The sequence below is a fragment of the Scyliorhinus torazame genome, chromosome 9, assembly GCF_047496885.1.
Source record: "Scyliorhinus torazame isolate Kashiwa2021f chromosome 9, sScyTor2.1, whole genome shotgun sequence".
NCBI lineage: Eukaryota > Metazoa > Chordata > Chondrichthyes > Carcharhiniformes > Scyliorhinidae > Scyliorhinus > Scyliorhinus torazame.
The window spans coordinates 26821489-26844707 of record NC_092715.1 but is presented as its reverse complement, the minus strand read 5'-3'; the positions used below and the strand labels follow the sequence as shown (position 1 = coordinate 26844707).

At 49.4% G+C, this 23219-nt stretch overlaps 1 protein-coding gene across 5 annotated transcripts in view; it reads right to left on the bottom strand.

The window, feature by feature from the left end:
- palld (palladin, cytoskeletal associated protein) overlaps positions 1-23219 on the bottom strand; it is a 614708-nt gene that overhangs the window by 319384 nt on the left and 272105 nt on the right. For 4 of the 5 annotated variants that reach the window (XM_072515728.1, XM_072515727.1, XM_072515731.1 and 1 more), the window contains one exon: positions 8843-9018. In XM_072515728.1, the coding sequence (XP_072371829.1) occupies positions 8843-9018 (176 nt within the window). Of the gene's footprint in view, positions 1-8842; positions 9019-19134; positions 19251-23219 lie in introns of those variants that run through there. The other variant, XM_072515729.1, reaches the window with a different exon arrangement.

The window sequence follows — 23219 nt, the reverse complement described above, 5'->3', positions numbered from 1 at the left end:
CAGTTCCTATTCCTTATGGTCTTATGAGACAGGAGATCTTTGAGGTGCTGGTTAAAAAGGTCTAAAACCTGACGAGCTTTGTGAATAGGTTAGGCACAGTAAAGGGCTACCAGCTAGAAGGACAAGAGCAGCGGATGCATGGGAACACCATCTGGAGGCTCCCCTCAGGTCACTCACCATCCTGAATTGGAAATACATCATTGCCCCTTCACTGCCAGCACCGTGTGTGTTCCTGTAACTCCTGGACAGCGGAGGTGCAAGGCAGCACCTCACCACTACCCTCTCAAGGGCAATTAGGGATGAGTCAGGGAAGCCCCCATTCCATGAATGAATTAACAAAAAAGATAAGCGGCCAAAGCATAAACATTGTCATTGATTGGCCAGTTCATAGAATCATAGAATTTACAGTGCAGAAAGAGGCCATTTGGCCCATCGAGACTGCACCGGCACTTTGGCCAGAGCACCCTATTTAAGCCCACACCTCCACCCACCCCCGCAACCCAGTAATCCCACAGTTGAAAATGAACTCTGGAAAGCTGCACTACGATCAGTCCTGTTATGATGAGAGGAAGAGAGGGTTTATGAAGTGTGCCCTCCTGATGATAACTATACCCTTGAAACTCAAAGGTGAAAGCTGTTGTCAGACATCTGCCCTGCGCCAATAAAGAAGACCATAGTGTGGAAATATGCAGCTATGTGGTGCCAATTCTGTGTAAGGAGCGATGCAACTGCTCAGACCATAAGACATAGAATCCCTACCATGCAGAAGGACGTCATTTGGCCCATCGAGTCTGCACTGGACCTTGGAAAGAGCACCCAAGCCTCCACCCTATCCCCGTAACCCAGTAACTCTACCCAATCTTTTTGGACACTAATTGGCAATTTATCATGGCCAATCCACCTAACCTTCACAGCTTTGGCCTGTGGAAAAAAAACGGATCACCCGGAGGAACCCCACGCAGCCACGGCGGAGCCCGTGCAGACTCCGCACAGACAGTGACCCGATGTTGGCTGTGCCACCATGCCGACGACGGAGCAGAATTATGCCATTCGGCCCATCGAGGTCACCGGCTCCGTCATTCAATCATAGATAGATAGAATTTCATAGAATTTACAGTGCCGATATGTTTCTCATCCCCATTCTCCTGCCTTCTCCTCATAACCCCTGATCTCCTTACCAATCAAGAACCTATCTACCTCTGTCTTAAAGACAGTCAGTGATTTGGCCTCCGCAGCCTTCTGCAGTGGAGTTCCACAGATTCACCACTCGTGGCTGAAGAAATTCCTCCTCATCTCGGTTTTAAAGGATCGTCCCTTCAGTCGGAGGCTGTGCCCTCAGGTTCTAGTTATAAGTGGAAACATCCCCTCCACGTCCACTCTATCCAGGCCTCGCAGTATCCTGTAAGTTTCAATAAGGTCCCCTCTCATCCTTCTAAACTCCAACGAGTACAGACCCAGAGTCCTCAACCGTTCCTCATGACAAGTCTTTCATTCCGGGGATCATTCTTGTGTTCATGTAAGACACATCCACGCTGTATTGACGGTTTAAAAATCAAATTCACTTTGTTACTTGAAGCACCACTCGGCAATTAATTAGTGTTTAATTTACATCGATTCTAATCAGTGTTAAAATCAAAGTTTAAGAAGTGAAGTCTTTGACGGCAATTTCTTCTTTGGGGGTCAGTTTGTAAATTTGGCTATTTTGGTTTGTGGTTTTGCCATGGGGATGTTAAGGGAATCGGAAATTGTTAACGATTAGCCCATAGTCTAAAAAGGCACTTGCGTTAATTTACTCGATCGAGCTGTTTGCAGTGAGTTTTATGTGCAGGTGCTGAAAAAGGACAGGGAAGCTGAGGGAAAGATTCAATTTGCGCAAGGGCGTGGCATTGTAAATGGAACAAGAGATTCTGGAGATTCATAGCTCACCACTCTCTTGATTACTGTCACTCATCGCTATCTCTTCACACCCTGGGTTTGCTGGCCAAATTCCACATTAGTAAGAGTGCCTGTGTGGTTAAGTTGTTTTATTTTTCTAGCAAGTTCCGGCCCAACATATAACAATGATGGAAACACTGTTGGTAGGGACTGTTGTTACTACCCAGGGGGTAATACTTTCCCTGTACCTGGAGTATTCGGTTGTCAGGGAATGGTGCGAGCAGGGAAAGTTGCACGTTTAGGTTTAGGATGCTGGAACCCATTAAAACACTTCTGCTAATTACAGGTCTTCCTGTTTTCACACAAAGCTGGCAACCCATTTTGGCGCAGACAGCTTAATGTTTCCACGCATTGAGTTTTGGCAACACGTCTAAATGGTGAAAGGGGAGTGACGGACGTATCATATTTTTTAAGATAATGTTTCGATTTCCATTTGGTTTTCAAATATTTTGAATTTTTATTTTATTATCGTCACCAGTAGGCTTACATAAACACGGCAATGAAGTTACTGTGAAAGCCCTTAGTCGCCACGTTCCGGCGTCTGTTCGGGTACATTGGAGGGAGAATTCAGAATGTCCAATTCACCTAACAGCACGTCTTTCGGGACTTGTGGGAGGAAACCGGAGCACCCGGAGGAAACTCGCACAGACACGGGGAGAACGTGCAGACTCCGCACAGACAGTGACCCAAGTGGGAATCGATCTCAGGTCTCTGGCGCTGTGAAGCAACAGTGCTAGCCACTGTGCCGCCCTGTATGGCATCAAGGGGTTTGGGGAGAAGGTGGGAATGTGACATTGTGATTGAGGATCGACCACGCTCATATTGAACGGCAGAGCAGGTTCGAGGGACTGACTTCCCTACTCCTGATCCTATTTTCTACGTTTCAATAACTGCAATAAAGGTTACTGAATGTGCAAGTCATGTCCCAGGTCATGATGCCTTTGTAGGTCAGACACAGTCGGTCCCATGACACGCCACACGCCTGTGATATGCCCTGCATGTACTGGCATGCTTTCTACAAACCGGTCGAAATTGAGAATCAGAATACTATTGGGATCGCTGCTGATGCCATGCACCTCAGGCCCCCATCCTACCACCCCGACTAAAGAATGCCCCTCAGAATCGAGGAGGACTTGCTTCCACCTCAGCTCAATGGGTTCGGAGATGATTGATAGGTCCAATTCTGCAGGCTCTGCCTCATGTGAGGCAGGTGATGCTCAAAGACTTGGGCAGCACGGTGGCACAGTGGTTAGCACTGTTGCTTCACAGCGCCAGGGTCCCAGGTTCGATTCCCCGCTGGGTTCACTGTCTGTGCGGAATCTGCACGTTCTCCCCGTGCCTGCGTGGGTTTCCTCCGGGCGCTCCGGCTTCTTCCCACTAGTCCCGAAAGACGTGCTCGTTAGGTGAATTGGACATTCTGAATTCTCTTTCAGTGTACCCGAACAGGCGACGTAATGTGGTGACTAGGGGATTTTCACAGTAACTTCATTGCAGTGTTCATGTGGGCCTACCTGTGACACTAATAAAGATTATTATTATTACAGGATGGGTTGTTGGGGGGTCTGTGCACGCGGTCTGATGCCATAACCTCACTTCCAGCCAGCAGGGGCTGCAGTGTGCCCGTAGTGCCTGGTCAATGCCAAAGTCCATCGTAATAAGCACCTACAAAGAGATCCCGGGCACCTCCACCAGGAAACACCACGAGCGGTTTGACAAAACTAACCAAGGGATTGAGGGCCTAATTGAAGACAGGCCTTTCAGGCTGAAAACCTCAACACACCTCAAGGGAAAAAGTAGCAGTCCGACAGGTGCCTGAAAGCATTAGGACTGCGTAAAACCTGTGGCATAAAGAACTAATGGTAGTTAGAAGGAGGCACAGAGAGTAAGAACCCGCAGACACCAATGACATGTGGGGTTTCGTCAGCGCCGTAAAGACGATCGCTGATCCAAGCATTGGTTCAAGGGCCCACCTTTCTTGGAGCCAAGCCTGAAGGGGATGATGCGACCATCAATTCACGCAAAACAAAGAGTAGATGTAAACTGTGGCTTTAATCGACTAGAACAGTGCCTGCATGCAACTGGTCTGCCAGTGAGAGCCGCCTACAGGGCTGCTGCTCTTTATACCTCCCCTCAAGGGGCGGAGCCAGGGGCGGAGCCCACAAGGGCACCAACATGATACATTCTATGTAATATCGTACAATGGTCCATAGGTGGAGCCCACATGGGCAACAGCGTGATACAGTAACATACATGGTGAATGGTTAATACAATACATTCACCACAAGGGAGCCCATCAAGGACAGGGCGCCAGTCAGTGCCCGCTGGACAGAACATAGCATAAACCATGGTGTAATCGAATGGCGGTGCAGGTTTCAAGGGCTGAATGGCCTCTGCCTCGACCCACATTTGTACAGAAATGCAAAATGACAGTCGGTTATCGTTCCCGGCAAATTTATTTTTGATAACACTCTGGCGAAGAACCTTGGGATGGCCTACATCCATGAGAGGCACGATGTAAATGCAGGTTGTAGTGGGAGGCCGAGAAAGAGAAATACAGAAATCTGAATATATTGCATTCCTCCTCCCCACCCAGTTTGCCTCAGCCCCCAGCCCTCCCCTGGAACCTGGCTGTAGAAATCCATGGTGTATGCAAAACAAAGATGACGACATGAGAAACACACACACACAAAAGTCATCCTTTGATCAGTCGGGAGAGGCGCTGGAGGCAATGCCAAAAAAGCAATGGAACTACATCATCGCGTGAGGAGGAGAGGGGGGCTTGTCACCTCGACATTACAATTCAACCTGTCAAACGCGTCAAGCGAGGACCTGAGGTAAAGCCGAGATTATGGGAATCACATCATGAGTTCAGGGTTGCACAACACGAATGTTTATGATTCAGTGCAGACCTGTCTGTATAGTTGAGGGTGGCACGATGACTAATGGTGTTCGATGACTGTGTAAACACAACGTCTGCAGACAATCCTTTAATAGTGTTACTGTACACATTAAGGCAGATGCCACTCTTTGAACAGATTGAGTGTAAGGACCAGGGGGGGGGGGGGGGTTCAAGGAGGATTGTTTTACACCCGGGTCTCGTGCGATGGAAACTCCCGCAGATCAGAGATTCTCAAACTGGGTTCCGCAGAAATCTTGGGGTCTGCTGAGACTTTTGAGGGTGGTGGGCGCGGGGTGGGGGGAGTAGGGAGGGGGAGGCGCAGTCTCCAAAATAGCACGAAAGTGCTTACTGAGCACAGAATTTGAGAGCCAGTTTAGCTCAGTTGGCTGGGCAGCTGGTTCGTGATGCGGAGAGAGGGGCCAGCAGCGCGGGTTCAATCCCCGTACCGGCTGAGGTTATTCACGAAGGCCCCGCCTTCTCAACCTCGCCTGAGGTGTGGTGACCCCCAGATTAAATCACCACCAGTCAGGTCTCCCCCTCAAAGAGCACAGCAGGCTATGGGCGGCATGGTAGCACAGTGGTCAGCCCAGTTTCTTCACAACTCCAGAGTCCCAGGTTCTATTCCCGGCTTGGGTGACTGTCTGTGTGGAGTCTGCACTTTCTCCCTGTGGCTGCGCGGGTTTCCTCCGGGTGCTCTGGTTTCCTCCCACAGTCCAAAGATGTGCAGGTTAGGTGGATTGGCCATGTTAAATTGCCCTGAGGTTAGATGGGGCTATGGGGATAGGGTGGAGGTGGGGATAGGGTGCTCCTTCCAATAACAATCATTTATTGTCACAAGTAGGCTTCAATGAAGTTACTGTGAAAAACCCCTAGTCGCCACATTCCGGCGCCTGTTCGGGGATGCATTGTTCAGCATTACAAGCCAGCTGTTTAGCCAACTGTGCTTTCCAAGAGCCGGGCTAAATGGGCCGAATGACCTCCTTCTGCACTGTAAATATGAATTGTGGAATGGGAATGCAGTGCAGCCACCATCCGGGATAGGCTGTCCATCTCAGAGCTGGAAGTGAATCACCTTTCTTGCAGTGTTATTAAAACATTAGCGCCGTATAGGCATTCCACAGTATTACAATCCAGATGTTTAGGGGTCCGGGTTGATTCATCCTTTTGAAAAGGGGTCCATCAACCAGGAAAACGTTTGAGGCACTATGGACGCTGGCACGGTGGCTAGCACTGTTGCTTCACAGCGCCAGGGTCCCAGGTTCGATTCCCGGCTTGGGTCACTGTCTGTGCAGAGTCTGCACGTCCTCCCCGTGTGTGCGTGGGTTTCCCCCGGGCGCTCCGGTTTCCTTCCACAGTCCAACGATGTGCAGGTTAGGTGGATTGGCCATGTTAAATTACCCCTTAGGTGTCCCAATAAAATAGTTAGGTGATGTTATGGGGATAGGGTGGAGGCGAGGGGATAGGTTGGAGCTATGGGCTTGGGTAGGGTGCTCTTTCCAAGGGTCGGTGCAGACTTGATGGGGCGAATGGCCTCCTTCTGCACTGCAAACTCTATGAATTCTATGACTCCACTCATTTGGTTTCAGCCTAGTCCTACCGTCCTTGCCAACACCCGCCCCCACACACCCATCCACTAAGCACCCATCCCCCCAACTGCTCATCTCTGTGAAATACTATCAGTAGCTCACTTCCTGACTGCCGTCCGCCAGCTAGAGTCAAGCATGTCATTGAATTGGAGGTGAGCACAGCTCCAATACCATTGGAGGACTTCAATGCCTCCAAGGGAAAGCATTCCATTTGATCAACACCTCAACTGCTCCCTCCACCAGAGGCACACAGTGGCAGCAGCATGTGTATTAATAATAATAATGATCTTTATTATTGTCACAAGTAGGCTTACATTCACACTGCAATGAAGTTACTGTGAAAAGCCCCTAGTCACGACATTCCGGCGCCTGTTCGGGTCAGCACATCTTTCAGGACTTGTTTTCGGAAACCGGAGCAGCCGGAGGAAACATACGCAGACACGGGGAGAACGTGCAGACTCCGTCCAGACAGTGACCCCAAGCCGGGAATCGAACCTGGGACCCAGGCGCTGTGAAGCAACAGTGCTAGCCACTGTGCTACCGTGCCGCCCACAAGCTGCGACAGCTCGCTAAGGCTCCTGCGACGGCATCACCCAAAAGGACATGGGGAGCAGGCACCTGGGCAGCCTCCATCTGCAATTTCCCCTCCAAACCACTCACCACCCTGACTTGGAAACATAGCGCCGTTCCTTCACTGCCGCTGGGTAAAAATCCTGGAACTCCGTCCCTAACAGCGCTGTGGGTGTACCTACACCTCCGGGTCTGCAGCGGTTCAAGAAGGAAGCTCACCACCACCGTCTCAAGGGCAATTAGAGATGGGCAACAAATACAGGCCAAGCCAGCAACACACACATCCCAAAGAGAGTATTAGGAGGGGGTAGGGTCTGCATCATCAATAGCACTTAATCTCTTAATACTCCCAGAATGTGCTGATTTTTGCTTTGTGGATTCAAAGTGACAGAGCAGAATAAACATTGCTGTACATTAGCAGCAGAACAGACCATTGTGCCAAATGCTGTAATGTTTTTCTCCGTAAGATACCAACAGTCATTAACGATCCGCGTACCACGAACAGTATTCCGCGCACACACATCGTGTCCACCACAATCGAGCTGCTGTATCACGTTTTGCTTCACTTCTCAGCAGTTACTTTTTAGCCTTAAAGGTATACACACCTACACGTCTGTGGCAAAATACAACAGCAATTACACTTGAATTGCCCCTCTGCTCCTAGTTACTCATAGATACATAGAACATACAGTGCAGAAGAAGGCCATTCAGCCCATCGAGTATGCACCGACCCCCTCAAGCCCGCCCTTCCACCCGATCCCCAGAACCGCACCAGCCTAACCGCACCAGCCCTTTCTCGCCTGACCTTCTGACTCGGGCTGGGTGAGAAAAGCGCAGTGCAGCACGTTCCCAAGGCCTTCAGTCACATGCAGGAGAGTAAGGGCAGCCCTTTTTTTAACCGCGCGGTGATTTTATCTACATTCCTCCGAGACCCTGCATTGCTCCAATTTTGGTATCTTGTGAATTCCCCAATTCTTTCACCCCTCCATTGGCAGCCATGTCTTCTGCTGTCTCGCCTGCCTCCCCCCCCCCCCCCCCCCCCCCCCTGCTCACTCTCTTTCTTCCTCGCTCGCTGTCTCGCTCTCTCTCTCTCACTCTTTCTCCACCGGTTGTAGAGTTTTACAGCACTGAAAGAGGCCCTTTGGCCCATTGTGCCTGTGCCAACCATCAAGCACATATCTATTCTAATCCCATTTTCCAGTATTTGGTCCATGGCCTTGTATGTTGTGGCATTTCAAGTGCGCAGCCAAATGCTTCTTAAATGTTGCGACATTTCCCGCCTCTCCCACCCTTTCAGGAAGTGAGTTAGAGATTCCCATCACCCTCTGGGTTTTTCCTCAAATATACCAAGGAAGACATTGGAAGTCACATGATTATGGCAAGCCACATTGCACAAGGACACTTCTCCTTAAACACCACCTACCCCTTTGACCCAGCTTGTGATCATTGGTCCTAATACCTCCTTATGTGGCTCATTGTCAAATATCGAGGGAAGTTTTACGATGTTCAAGAGGCTTTATAAATGTAGGCTGTTGCTGCTTATCCTTGCGCCTTCTGCATGGCTTTGCTGTCTGCATCCCTGACCTTTCCAGCAACCAGGGGTTTGCAACGAGCGACCAAAACCCACCGAGATAAACCAGTCAACAAGTGGCCTCACGGAGATGGTGGCCATCATTGAACACTGTGTGGGTTGGGGCGGGGTGGGGGGTGGGGGGTGGGGGGGGGGGGGGGGCACGAGTGGTGGCCTTAAAGAGGTAAGCCAACTTAGGCATCCCACCACCAGGGCAAGAGTCCATCAGGTTCCTGACCGCAATCGAGCAGTAGATAGCGGAATGTGTGCCATAGCACCTACCTTCAATATAGACCTCAGCGGATGTCGTGTCTGATCCAAAGCAGTTGGCCGCCGTGCAGGTGTAGCGACCGGTGTCGTCCTCGAAAGCCTCGGCGATGGCTAAAGCGTAGAGGTCACCATGCTGGAATATCTGGACGTCCGGGGAATTTCCCAGCTCTTTCCCCTCACAGAACCACCTGTGGAAAATTAGTCCAATAGGAATGGAGAATTTTATTTACCTCTTATAATCAAACTTTGGACACCAGCAGCCAAAGGAAAACTTCAATGAGCAACCTTTAGCAAAACCTATACCCTGCTTGAGTTTAGACAGCGCGTTATGCAGCCTCGACAGCTCAGGGCAAATCAAGTCCACAATCTACAAGGTGCAAATTCCAATTTTAAAAAAGAAACCAAGCTGACTGCCTGCCCCTCTACATTTGACAGAGGTCTATATTATATTCCACCATCAGCCACACCCTTCTGAATGTTAACAATGCACACATTTTCCTTATGATAATGGGGGTTGAACAGGAACTAAAGGCAACTTAATCTGGGCGGTTTCTTCAAAAGATCTGGATAGTAATTAAAAGGAATGTGGTGGACTCCTATTGCAGTTACAGTACAGGATGAAAGAGGTGTTTAGATAATAGATGAAGCAAAGTACAGCATAGAGCAATGCTATTAGTCGACAATGAGCCTTAATGGGTACGGACTGGGAGTTAGTGCCAGGGTTCCGCGTCACTATTCCACAGTTTTCTCTGGGCTGGGGATTACTTGCGCGTTCTCGGAGAGCATTCTGAAACCCAACACTGAATTAGGGAGGACTCCACGGACATCCGCCCGATGTAGATTCTGAGCTCTCAGCCCACGGGTCTAAATTAAGAGCAGCTAGACCCTTAGCGAGGGAAAAGGTTCAGGATGCTGCCAGCGTGCGCAGAGTTATTGCTGGAGGGCCAGTGTGAGGAGGTGTTGATGTAATGGCCACTAAATTAGTAATCCAGAGACCCGGGACAAGATCTGGGGACCCGTTTTCGAATCCAGATGGTAGATGATGAAATTTGCATTCAATAAAAAAAATCTGGAATTAAATTGTCACAAAAACGCATCTGGTTCAGTAATCCATTAGGAGAGGAATCCTGCCATCATTATGTGGTCTGGACTACATGAGTCAGAGAGATCTAGGTGTACAGGTCCACAGGTCACTGAAAGGGGCAACACAGGTGGAGAAGGTAGTCAAGAAGGCATACGGCATGCTTGCCTTCATTGGCCGGGGCATTAAGAATTGGCAAGTCATTTTGCAGCTGTATAGAACCTTAGTTAGGCCACACTTGGAGTATAGTGTTCAATTCTGGTCGCCACACTACCAGAAGGATGTGGAGGCTTTAGAGAGGGTGCAGAAGAGATTTGCCAGGATGTTGCCTGGTATGGAGGGCATTAGCTATGAGGAGCAGTTGAATAAACTCGGTTTGTTCTCACTGGAATGACGGAGGTTGAGGGGCGACCTGATAGAGGTCTACAAAATTATGAGGGGCATAGACAGAGTGGAGAGGTTTTTCCCCAGGGTAGAGGGGTCAATTACTAGGGGGCATAGGTTTAAGGTGCGAGGGGCAAGGTTTAGAGGAGATGTACGAGGCAAGTTTTTTTTTATACACAGAGGGCAGTGGGTGCCTGGAACTCGCTGCCGGAGGAGGTGGTGGAAGCAGGGACGATAGTGACGTTTAAGGGGCATCTTGACAAATACATGAATAGGATGGGAATAGAGGGATACGGACCCAGGAAGTGTAGAAGATTTTAGTTTAGACAGGCAGCATGGTCGGCACGGGCTTGGAGGGCCGAAGGGCCTGTTCCTGTGCTGTACTTTTCTTTGTTCTCGGTTCTTTGATTCCTGACCCACAGCAATGCGGGTGACACTTCAATTTGGGATGGGCGAAAAGTGCTATTCCTCAGGCGCTGCTTCTTCCAGACAAGTGACCGACTTGCTCAGCGACAGAGACCCCAGCCTTCCTGCTGCTTGTCATTTCAACTCAGTATCTTGTTCTCGTGCCTCCACGTCCGTCCTTGGTCTGCTGCAACGCCGCAGTGAAGCCCAGCGCAAACTGGAGGACCAGCACCTCATCTCCTGATGCCCTCAGGCCTCACCAGTGAAATCAACAACTTTGGACCGTGATCCTTCTCCTCCACCCTGACCCTATTTTTGAGCATCCAAAACATTTTTGTCCCAGTGCAAGACCCATCCTCCCCTCCCCCCCACTGGGCCATCTGTCACTTGTTCTTCAGTTTTGCTTTCACTGAGCATTGACCTTTGATCTCTCATTAACACATTCTGATATCTTACCTCCCTACAAATACCAGCGCCGTCTCCTTCCATTAACATTTCCTCTGTCGCGTAACTTTGTTGAAATGAAAATCGCTTATTGTCACAAGTCGGCTTCAAATGAAGTTACTGTGAAAAGCCCCTAGTCGCCACATTCCGGCGCCTGTTCGGGGAGGCTGGTACGGGAATTGAACCGTGCTGCTGGCCTGCCTTGGTCTGCTTTCAAAGTCAGCGATTTAGCCCTGTGCTAAACCAGCCCCTTGTTGCAATCTCACCTAGCTCCCACCAATCACCGACCTTCCACTCTGCTCCACCCCCTCTTATCCATCATATTTCTCCCTCTCTTTAGCTCTGAAGAAGAGCCATAGGGACTGGAAATATTAACTCTGTCCCTCTCTCCTCAGATGCTGCCAGACCTGCTGCGTTTTCCCAGTATTTTCTGTTTGTGTTTCAGATTTCAACACAGGCACGTTTTGTTTCTCCTTAGTTCCATGGTCTCCAGGAAGCGCTGAATAGCAAACTAACCCGATTGAAAATCCATCTGCGCCTTTGCATTCCTTTTAAAGAGAGCAAAGGTTACGCACTATTCCAGCTGTGATATTCTTCCTGTGTGAGGTAACTGTCTCATTCGACAATCCCGTATCCTCACTGGGATTCTCACACGGCTCACATAAAGATTGTCAATAAAGTTTCTGAGAGCTACCTTGTTGATAAGTAAATATATTTCAGGCTCAGAGCATCGCACCTACAACAATGCAGACTGTGTGGAATCATAGAATTTACAGGGCAGAAGGAGGCCATTCGGCCCATCGAGTCTGCAACAGCCCTTGGAAAGAGCACCCTACTTAAGCCCACAACACCACCCTATCCCCGTAACCCAGTAACCCCAGCTAACCTTTTGGATACTAAAGGGCAATCTAACATGGCCAATCCACCCAACTTTGGACTGTGGAAGGGAACCGGAGCACCCGGAGGAAACCCACGCAGACATGGGGAGAAAGTGCAAACTCCACACAGTCACCCAAGGCCGGAGTTGAACCTGGGACCCTGGAGCTGTGAGGCAGCAGTGCTAGCCACTGTGCCACCCAAGAGTTTGCACGTTCTCCCCTTATCTGCGTGGGTTTCCTCGGGGTGCACCGGCTTCCTCCCACAGTCTCCGGGAGTGTGCGGGTTAGGTTGCGAGGTTCTGGGGATAGGGTGGGGTGGGCGGAGGAATGGACCGAGGTAGAGTGCTTTTTTTGGAGGATCTGTGCAGAGCTGATGGGCCGAATGGCCTCCTGCTGCACTGCAGGGATTCTGTGAATGCACTCCTTTGGATGCCTTTTACCCCAATTGAATATTCTTGAGGTTTTTCCACCAGTAGTATGCAAAACAGTTCCCAAGGAAGGAGTCGTATAATATGTCAGCCTTGGTTGCATTAGTTTTTATTGTGAGTTATGCGTTAACTCAGATCCAGGGGCATGCTAATTCCGCCAGCACACCTTCATTGCTAACTCAACGACGCCTGCGCTGGCTTGGCTACATTCACTGGAAGAATGACAGCCGTATATTCAAAGACCTTCTGTACGGTCATGGTGTCATCACCTGCTGGGCGCTGATAGAATCATAGAGTTTACAGTGCAGAAGGAGGCCATTTGGCCCATCGAGTCTGCACCAGCCCTTACAAAGAGCACCCTACTGAAGCCGACATTATTACCCTATCCCCATAACCCAGTAACCCCCACTTAACATTTTTTGGACACTAAGGGTAATTTATCATGGCCAATCCAGCTAACCCGCACATCTTTGGACTGTGGGAGGAAACCGGAGCACCGGAGGAAACCCACGCAGACACAGGGAGAACGTGCAGACTACGCAGACAGTGACCCAGACGGGAATCGAACTTGGGACCCTGGAGCTGCGAAGCAACTGTGCTAACCACTATGCTACCGTGCTGCCCGAATACATCGATAGGATGATACTCCCGCTACAAGGACACCTGCAAGTGAGGTATGGAAATAGCGGACATCGTTGACAACTGGTAGAGAGCTTGACGACAGCTGGAGGTTGGCTGTTTGGCAGGGTACTGGTCGGGACATGCAGAAAGGAAAACTTCAACTGGTCGAGGAGAGGGTACAGAAAAAAAAAAAAAAAAGAGGCAAGCGAATCCTGCACCTTCTCAGCCCGCCGTCTTCCTCTGCAGCAAGTGTGGCAGAGTCGGTTTTTCAGGTAGGGCACCAGTGCTAACCACTGTGCCGCCCATGACTTTGATTTTCCGGAAGCTGCTCGGCGGGTCAAGGGAATAACGGCGCTGGATCGCAAGTTGGCATCGTTTATGGTCGGAACCACGGCGGTATCTGATCGTCTTCGAACCACCGACTTTCGTTCTTGATGAATGAAAACATTCTTGGCAAACCCTTTCGCTTCGGTTCGCCTTGCGCCGGTCCAAGAATCTCACCTCTAAGCGGCATGATACGAATGCCCCCCGGCCGTCCCTCTTAATTATGGCCTCGGCTCCGAAAACCAACAAAATAGAAGCGGGGTCCTATTCCATTATTCCTAATTGGAGGATTCAGGGCACCGGCCTGCTTTGAACACTCATTTTTTCAAAGTAAACTTCTGCCCACCTGCCTCCTTGTTCCAGAAAAACTCAGTCCAAAGTTACCAAGTGACCGGACGACTTCCTGCTGGTTTTCAGACATGATGGTCCAGATTCTTTGCTGAGACAGGGCGATTTGGGAGCCCTTTAAAAATAGCAGGTGGGAATTAGAACACAGAACATTACAGCGCAGTACAGGCCCTTCAGCCCTCGATGTTGCGCCGACCTGTGAAACCACTCTAGAGCCCATCTACACTATTCCCTTATCGTCCATATGTCTATACAATGACCATTTGAATGCCCTTAGTGTTGGCGAGTCCACTACTGTTGCAGGCAGGGCATTCCACGCCCTTACTACTCTCTGAGTAAAGAACCTACCTCTGACATCTGTCTTATATCTATCTCCCCTCAATTTAAAGCTATCTCCCCTCAATTTAAAGCTATGTCCCCTCATGCTAGACATCACCATCCGAGGAAAAAGACTCACTGTCCACCCTATCCAATCCTCTGATCACCTTGTATGCCTCAATTAAATCACCTCTTAACCTTCTTCTCTCTACCGAAAACAGCCTCAAGTCCCTCAGCCTTTCCTCATAAGATTTTCCCTCCATACCAGGCAACATTCTGGTAAATCTCCTCTGCACCCTTTCAGGATTCCAGCTGTTTCCAAATATTCTTGCCAGTGCGGACAGTCACGCAGCACTCAGCAAGGGTTGAAAGATGTTACCCCCCCCCCCCCCCCCCCCACCCTCGCAGTTTTGGTCAAGTCTGGCTCCTTCACAGCCTTCCAGAGGAGGCATGAACCATGGGTTGGGTGACCCCCTGGCCTCGTTGGGAAACAGGTAAGGCAGTAGTCAGTTCCTGGAACTCTTTTGTTGACAGGCTTTGAAATACAAAGAAAACGACTACATCCATTCCCCCTGGGTAACAGGCGTGTACCCCCAAGATGTGCTGGGGACCCTCGGCCCCAAGTAAGGATTGCATGCCCAATTCCCAAAACGTTCAACCTTCTGTTGAGCAATTACTCTGCAACGGGAACCACCTTAACTGCAATTTATATCACAAACTTTGGATGGTGTCTGCAACATCCCGCTCGGGGCCTACAGGGTGGGGATGATTATCTTCCCCGTGGTGCTAGCAGACTATGAGCTTCCCCCTTTTAAGGGCAGGGGAACCCTACTTCCCAATGTATACAAGGATGGCCTGCAAAGCACCGATCTGGAGAGAGGAACCCGGTTGGGTCTATCTGGTTGTGTATGTACGGTACTGTAAATAAATCAAGCTCTTTGCTTTACTCGGGCTGGTGTGGAATCCCCGTGCCCTTATGAAAACTTTGACTGTCTTACTGCAATTGTTTTCCTGAAAAGGTTGGAAGAATTAAAACCACTTCAAACTTCTGGGTATCTATTGTACTCGTGCATCTTGAGCCCACCACCGAGCCCCCCCCCGGTCGCCCCAAAATATTGACCTGACAACACTCCGAATCCCACAGGTTCTCCTGACTATCCTCACACCCCCCCCCCTCTCCCCTCCCCCGACTGCCCTCCTCACTCCCGACTGCTTTCCCCAACCCACGATTACCCACCCCTCCCCAACCACAGCTACACACCCAACCCTGCTGATCACCTCCCCCCACCCCACCTCCCGACTACCCCACTCCCCGGACTGCCCTCCCCCCACAGCCCGTTCACCTCCTAGACCCCCCTAACTGAACTCTCAGACTCCCCCCTTGGGATTGCCCGACTATGCTACACCTCCCCCCCCCCCTCAACAGAGGATTAGATAGGGTGGACAGTGAGAGCCTTTTTCCTCGGATGGTGATGGTGAAGGGACATAGATTTAAATTGAGGGGCGATAGATATAGGACAGATGTCAGAGGTAGGTTCTTTACTCAGAGGGTAGTAAGGGCGTGGAATGCCCTGCCTGCAACAGTAGTGGACTCGCCAACATTAGGGGCTGGTTTAGCGCACTTGGCTAAATCGCTGGCTTTTAATGCAGACCAAGGCAGGCCAGCAGCACGGTTCAATTCCCGTAACAGCCTCCCCGAACAGGCGCCGGAATGTGGCGACTAGGGGCTTTTCACAGTAACTTCATTTGAAGCCTACTTGTGACAATAAGCAATTTCATTTCATTTTCATTTCAACATGAAGGGCAATTAAATGGTCATTAGATAATCATATGGATGATAATGGAATATAGTGTAGATGGGCTTTCGAGTGGTTTCACAGGTCGACGCAACATCGAGGGCCGAAGGGCCTGTACTGCGCTGTAATGTTCTAATGCCGTCCTCAGCCTGAGGTCAATATATGTCCCAGTGTACACAGCAGTTGGTTGTCACCACTCTCCTGTACCGTAGTGAGAGCGGGACAATGTATCAAACATAAATGCTGGAGAAATTCTAACAGCAATGCTCAGGGTAAAAGGATAACTCGTAAAACGTGGGGCCCATTAAGGACCACAGTGGTAATTTGTGTGTGGAGCCGGAGGATATAGGTAGAGTTCTGAATGAATACTTTGTGTCAGTGTTCACAGTGAGAGGGAAGGTTTGGGTATACAAATCAGGGAGAAAGACTGATAAAATTAAAAGATTAACATAGGCAGAGAGAAGCTCCTCGGTGGTCTCGCAGATTTAAAAGTAGACAAATCTCCAGGGCCAGATGAAATGCATCACAGGCTGTTGAGTGAGGCAAGGGAGGAAATATCAGGAGTGCTGACAATAATTTTCAATTCCTCTCTGGGCACAGGAGAGGTACCGGAGGACTGGAGGATAGCCAATGTGGGAGCATTATTCAAGAAGGGAGGAAGGGATAAACCAGGAAACGACAGACCAGTCAGTCTAACCTCAGTGGTGGGGAAACTATTGGAAGCAATTCTGAGAGACAGAATTAATCTGCATTTGGAGAGGCAGGGGTTAATCAAGAACAGTCAGCATGGTGTTGCTAAGGGGAGGTCATGTCTGACCAACTTGATTGAATTTTTCGAAGAGGAGACCAGGTGTGTTGATGGGAGACTGATTGCGAAGGCAAGGGCCCGTGGGATCCAAGGAAAATTGGCAAATTAGATCCAGAATTGACTGCATTGCAGGAAGCAGAGGGTGGTGGTCGAGGGGTGTTTTTCTAACGGGAAGCCTGTGTCTGGTGGGGTCCCGCAGGGATCAGTGCTGATTGTGGTTTATATAAATGATTTAGACATGAATGTAGGACGGTTTATCAGTAAGTTCACGGGTGATATGAAAATTGGTGGGGTGGTAAATAGTGCCGAGGATACAGGGGGATATAGACAGGCTGATCAGATGGGCTGATCAGTGACGAATGGAATTCAATCCGGATAAGTGTGAGGTGACGTATTTGGGCAGGAGAAACAAGGCAAGGGAATACATGATAAACGGCAGGACCCTGGGAAGCACCAAGTATCAGAGGGATCTTGGTGTGCATGTGAGCCGGGCCCTGAGGTAGCAGGGCAGATAGATACTGTGATTAAAAAGGCATAAGGTATAATTACCTTTATGAGCTGTGGCGGGGAGTTTAAGAGCAGGGAGGTTATGCTGGAACAGTATGAAATGTTGGTTAGGCGACAGCGAGAGTATTGTGTGCGGTTCTGGAATCCACATTATAGGAGGGATGTGATAGCACTGGAAAGGGGGCAGAGGAGATTTACCAGGATGTTGCCTGGGCTGGAGAGTGTTAGTTATGAAGAGAAACTGGATAGACTGGGGTTGTTTTCCTTGGAGCAGAGGAGACTGAGGGGGGGACATGATTGAGATGTATAAAATTATGAGGGGCACAGATAGAGTAGACAGGAAGAAACCTTTCCCCTTGGTGGAGGGCTTAATGACCAGGGGGCACAGATTTAAGGTAAGGGGCAGGAGGTTTAGAGGGGATGTGAGGGAAATCCATTTCCCCCCAGAGGGTGGTGGGAGTTTGGAATTCGCCGCCTGAAAGCGTGGTGGAGGCCGAGACCCTCATAACATTTAAGAAGTATTTAGATGTACACTTGTGATCCCAAGGCACACAGGCTATGGGCCAAGTGCTGGGAAATGGGATTAGAATAGTTAGGTGGTTGTTTTTGGACCCGTGCAGCCGCGATTGTCCAAAGGGCCTTTTCTGAGCTGTGGACCCCGATGACCCAATGTCTCCACCGTATCCTCTGGATTCAATAAGAGGAAGATAAACCTTCTTCTAGAAGTTAGCATTCTGGCAAAACTGCTGCAAAATGAACTATGATGGACTGTACACTGTGGTCCGGATGGTCGAAAAGCCCCTGCAAGGTGCTGCGTTCTCAACTCTCGAACGACTAACATTCCAGGAGGGGACGAGACACTTTGAAGTTCTCCTTGAAGCACAACAGCATTGACATTACTGACTGGGAGGAGCTTGCTACCAATCATTCAATGGCGTCAACTTGTCCATCAACCTGGGGCGGCACGGTGGCGCAGTGGTTGGCACTGCTGCCTACGGCGCTGAGGACCCGGGTTCGATCCCAGCCCCGGGTCACCGTCCATGTGGAGTTTGCACATTCTCCCTGTGTCTGTGTGGGCCTCACCCCCACAACCCAAAGATGTGCAGGGTAGGTGGATTGGCCACGCTAAATTGCCCCTTAATTGAAAAAAAAAAAATTGGGTACTCCAAATTTATATTTAAAAAAAAAAAAACTTGTCCATCAACCTGCATCATGCTCCGAGCCCCGCCTTAATGATGACACAGGACAGCGGCAGAGAAGGGGAGAAAAAGAAGCGAATCCCGCTACCTCATGGGACGTCATGTTTAATACGCCCAAAATATGCCCAAAGGTATGCAGGTAGAGAATTGGCCAGGTCAGTTACATGACATCCCATGGCAGAAGCTCACAGCCCTGAGTAAACCATCCTCGAATTGTTGGGCAGCCATAAGCCTCAAGATACAGGAACAGAAGCAGGCCATTCAGTCCATCTAGTCTGCTCCACCATTCAACGAGACAATGACTGATATGTGCTAATCCTCAACTATACTTTCCTCATAACCCTTGATTTCTTTATTGATTAAAACTCTCGTCTATCTAAGCCTTGGACATACTTAACCACCCAGCCTCTAAGGCCCTTTCAGGTAAAGAATTCCACAGGTTCACTACCCTCTGAGAGAAGAAATTCCTCCTCACCTCTGTCTTAATTGGGGCACTCCTTCCTCTGAGATTGTGCCCTCTGCTCCTAGACTCTCCCACAAGAGGAAGCAACCTCTCAGCATCTCCCCTGTCAAACCCCCTGAGAATCGTATATGTCTCTATAAGGGCACCTCTCATTCTTCTAAACTCCAATGAGTACAGACCCAACCTTCTCAACCACTCCAAGAAAATTCCTCCATACCCGGGGTCAACCGATGAACCTTCTCTGGACTGTCTCCAATGCCGGTATATTTTTACTTAGATAAGGGGATCAAAACCACTCACGCTATTCCAGGTGTGGAAGCAGGCCAAGGATGATGGCAAGTTGCGTCCATGCAGCTCACCTTGGCTGATCCACGCGTCAGCTCGTTATCACCGTGTATCATTTCTCATGATCAAAGGCTCTCTAGATTCCAGCATTGGTATTTTCCAGCATTGGTGAAACACCGTGCTCGTGCAGTTCAGGCATCAAACCAATTCTCAACCAAGGTGGTGGAGGAGAGAGGTTGAGGGTTTTAATCCCTTCATTATAAATCAGGGAGGGGCAAATTCTTTTCAGAAGAGGAAATACTTTCAAAAGAACGTGCGGCTCCACCGTTCAAAAGAAAAAGTCAGCAACAGTGCTGAAAGAAATCCTATTGTTCTGCATTCCCCCACACCACCTGTTTGACTGACTAATCCCTTTCTCTTCAGCCTGCAGGCGATAAAGAGATTACAGATTTAAAATTGTAATAGAAGAGAGAGCACGCAAAAAGGTTTTGTACAAAGGAGGCGTTTTAAGGACCTGTAAATTCCAACAGGTGTTCTGATTTGTAGACTGTCGCGTTGTGAGATTGACTCACTGAGAACGTCGACCACATTCCCCTAGTCTAGAGAGTAGGCTAGTCCCATCCCACCTCCCCGAAAGGCACGGAGAGACAGCCCCAGGACTAATGTTGCAAAGAGCCAGTGCCAGCGAGGTACGGGCACTGCCTGCTGCCATTCATAGTGGACGTCTTGGTGCCGATATGGCAAACAGACGACTGGTTGAAGTGGTAGAGAATAAGGCAGGGTAATTTATCAGTCACCTCGTGGTGAATGTATAATTACTGATAATTCACCAGTGCGCTGTGTTATGTTATTAACCCTGTCGGCTCTACCTATGGGCCATTGTGTGGCTTCACCCACAGGGGATATGTTGGGGCATGTACGGGCTCCGCCCACGGCTCCACCCCCTTTACAGGAAGTACAAGAGCTGCTGACCTGCGGGGCCGCCTTCAGTGTTGTACAGGTCACAGGCAGGCTCAGTTCTAAGCTGATTAAAACCACGATTTACTTCTCCACGTGTCTCCGAGTGAATTGATGGTCACATCACACCTATACAGGGATGTCAATCCAGAGCCTGCCCTGGCAAGTTGTGTTTAAACCCCTGGATCTGCTGCTTCCCCGAGCAGGCAGAGTTAAACAGGCTATGGGCATCCTCCCAGCACCAACATCTTGTATTTATGTACCAGCTTCAATGCAGTAAAACAGTCTCAGGCAGTTTATCAAACAAAATTGGACACCGATCCCAATAGGTAACTAAAAGCTCGTTCATAGAGGAAGGTTTTACTGAATGTGTTAAAGGATAGAAAGGCGGAGGAGTTGAGGGGGTTCATTCCAAAGCTTCCTTTGCTCTTCTTCTGCCAGTCTCTCGGGATTCAGGATGACCTGTTTCTCCATCAGTTCAATGGGTTGGGATATGGCTGACAATGCGTGATCCGCAGACTCTGCCACCAGCGGGGGACGTGGCCTTTGGAGGTTTTGGGTAGATGGATTATTTGAACGTTTGCGTGCTCCCTCCATCACCTCAACATCACCTCTGCGTATTCCTGACAAAGTCTCTCAATGCGTTCATTGCCTTCCCCACAAGTGAGCCTTCTCCATTTGGGCCAGTCACAAGCCAGGGTCCCCCATAGGCGGCTGCGGGGTATTTGAACAAAGAAACAGGAACAGGAGTCGGCTTTACACCTCGGACCTGCTTTCGCATTTCATTGGTTAATCTTCCGACTCAATTCCATCTTCCTGCCTGATCTCTCTATTCCTCAATTCCCTTTGAGCAGAAAAATCGATCAGCTTCAGCATGGAATATACTCAAAAATAAATTATAATCTGAAGATATAGGGACTCAAAATGCTACCATGGTGTGGGTGGGGTGGGTGGGGAAGCAGATTTTCCACTCCCAATTTCGTCGAGCGGGGTCTGTGATGGGAGTAGAAAATCTCATGAGATATCCAAATTGTGCTTCACACCGGCGTAAATAATATCCTTTATTATTGTCACAAGTAGGCTTACATTAACGTCGCAATGAAGTTACTGTGAAAAGCTCCTAGTCGCCACATTCCAGCGCCGGGTACACAGAGGGAGAATTCAGAATGTCCAAATCACCTAACAGCGCGTCTTTCGGGACTTGTGGGAGGAAATCAGAGCAATTGTCCCCGCCCCCTGCCAATGACATAACAGGATTCCCGACGGACATCGTTTCCATATATTTGCACCTCACTATCAGGCCTCTACACCTGAATCATCACCCCCCCCACCCCAAGAAAGTCTATTCACAGCAGAGGCTAGAGGGCAGACCAGCGTTAATTACAGCTGGGCTCCCACGGCATGTACCTCGCAGGCAGGCCAGGCCTCCCAGAGAAGCCCAAGTGAGTACATTATTTTTTGGGGGGTGTGAGGGGGTGAGGGCCATGCTTGGGCGCTTCCTGGACATTGCCCCCTGGCACTGCCGTCTGGTACTTTTGTGCACTGGGGCAGCCTTCCGAAAATATTACCCGCTCTTAAGAAAACGGATTTGCTGGCAGGGTGGGCTTATGATTGACAGTGTGCCCCTTTTAAACCTATTGCACCATGTCCCAAACGATACAGCAGGGAAAGCAGCCATTGTTGCCAATGGCTTCAACATCTCATCAATGGCACCAACGACCTTTACCGATATTCGGGAAGATTCCGTCCTCCGTTTCCCTCTCCACAGGTTCTGCCAGACCCGCTGAGAATTTCCAGTGTTATGTGTTTTTATTTATAATAGAATGTAGTCATTCTGTCCAATCATGTCGCTTTAAGGTATAAAATATAAGGTGGCTGACGAGGGAGACTTTACTCAAGCTGAACACTGTGACAGAGCTGCCTGAACACTCTCTAGGGTTATGGCCGTTTCCCCGCCAATGCTCACTTAACATTTTTCATGTTAGCGTTTGATGACTTCGAAGCAGAATAACCATAATTTCGACACTCAGCGTCAAAGGTCAGACAGAACAGCACAAACTTAAGTCAACAAACATGAGACGAGAATCGATTGTGCAGCTACATTCAGGGGAAATTGCAGATGCGTTCATACAGAAATTGTGATTTCTTAACATAAAGTACAGGGGCTGGGTCATACTCCTTCCCCATCCCCATCTACTCTTCCAATCCTGCGAATCTGCTCCAGGGAGGTGGGATAGTCAGGCCTGCCCACCCCGAAGCAGATCCGAGGAGGCGACAGGGGCGAGTGTGTGACCTGCCGGGCAGTGTAGACGGCTGGCCTAGATTCTCTGGACTTTGTCCCAGTTGTTTTAGAAGCTGTTAGGCTCTCCAGCCATCACCTCTGAGTCCTCATCCACCCGCACACCCTCCTAGGGCCCTTCCATGCCCACTGATGCCCCCAACCCACTCCTCACGCCCCTCATTCCCCTTTTGTTACCTCCAAAGTCACTCACCCAATATCCATCATGGGCAGACCTCAGGGGCCAGGTGAAGATGAAAGAAGGTGAACTTGTAACTATCTAATACAGCTCTCACTCATATGCACTTGGATGGTGAAATAGGCTCCCATTCACGAAACCCATTTCAATTGTCACAAGTGGTTAATCGCTTATAACAAAAACAAACTTCTATTCAGAACCCACATCAAAGACAGTTCATCCTTAATAGCACCTTTGAACTGTCAATCAAACTGTGAACCCGGAATCCCCTGAAGAGATAATTGCAGCTTCTGAAACTCAACCAGACATTCATAATGACATAATAATAACCTTTGGGAAATAGGTTTACCAGACTGATTCCAGGGATGGCGGGACTGTCATACGAGGAGAGATTGACTATGTTGGGATTGTTCTCGCTGGAGTTCAGAAGAATGAGAGGGGGTCTCATAGAGACTTATAAAATTTTAACGGGTCTAGACAGGGTAGATGCAGGGAAGGTGTTCCCAATGATGGGTGTGTCCAGAACCAGGGGTCACAATCTGAGGATTCAGGGTAAACCATTTCAGACAGAGATGAGGAGACATTTCTTCACACAAAGAGTGGTGAGCCTGTGGAATTCATTCCCACAGGAAGTAGTTGACGCTAAAACTTTGAATATATTCAAGA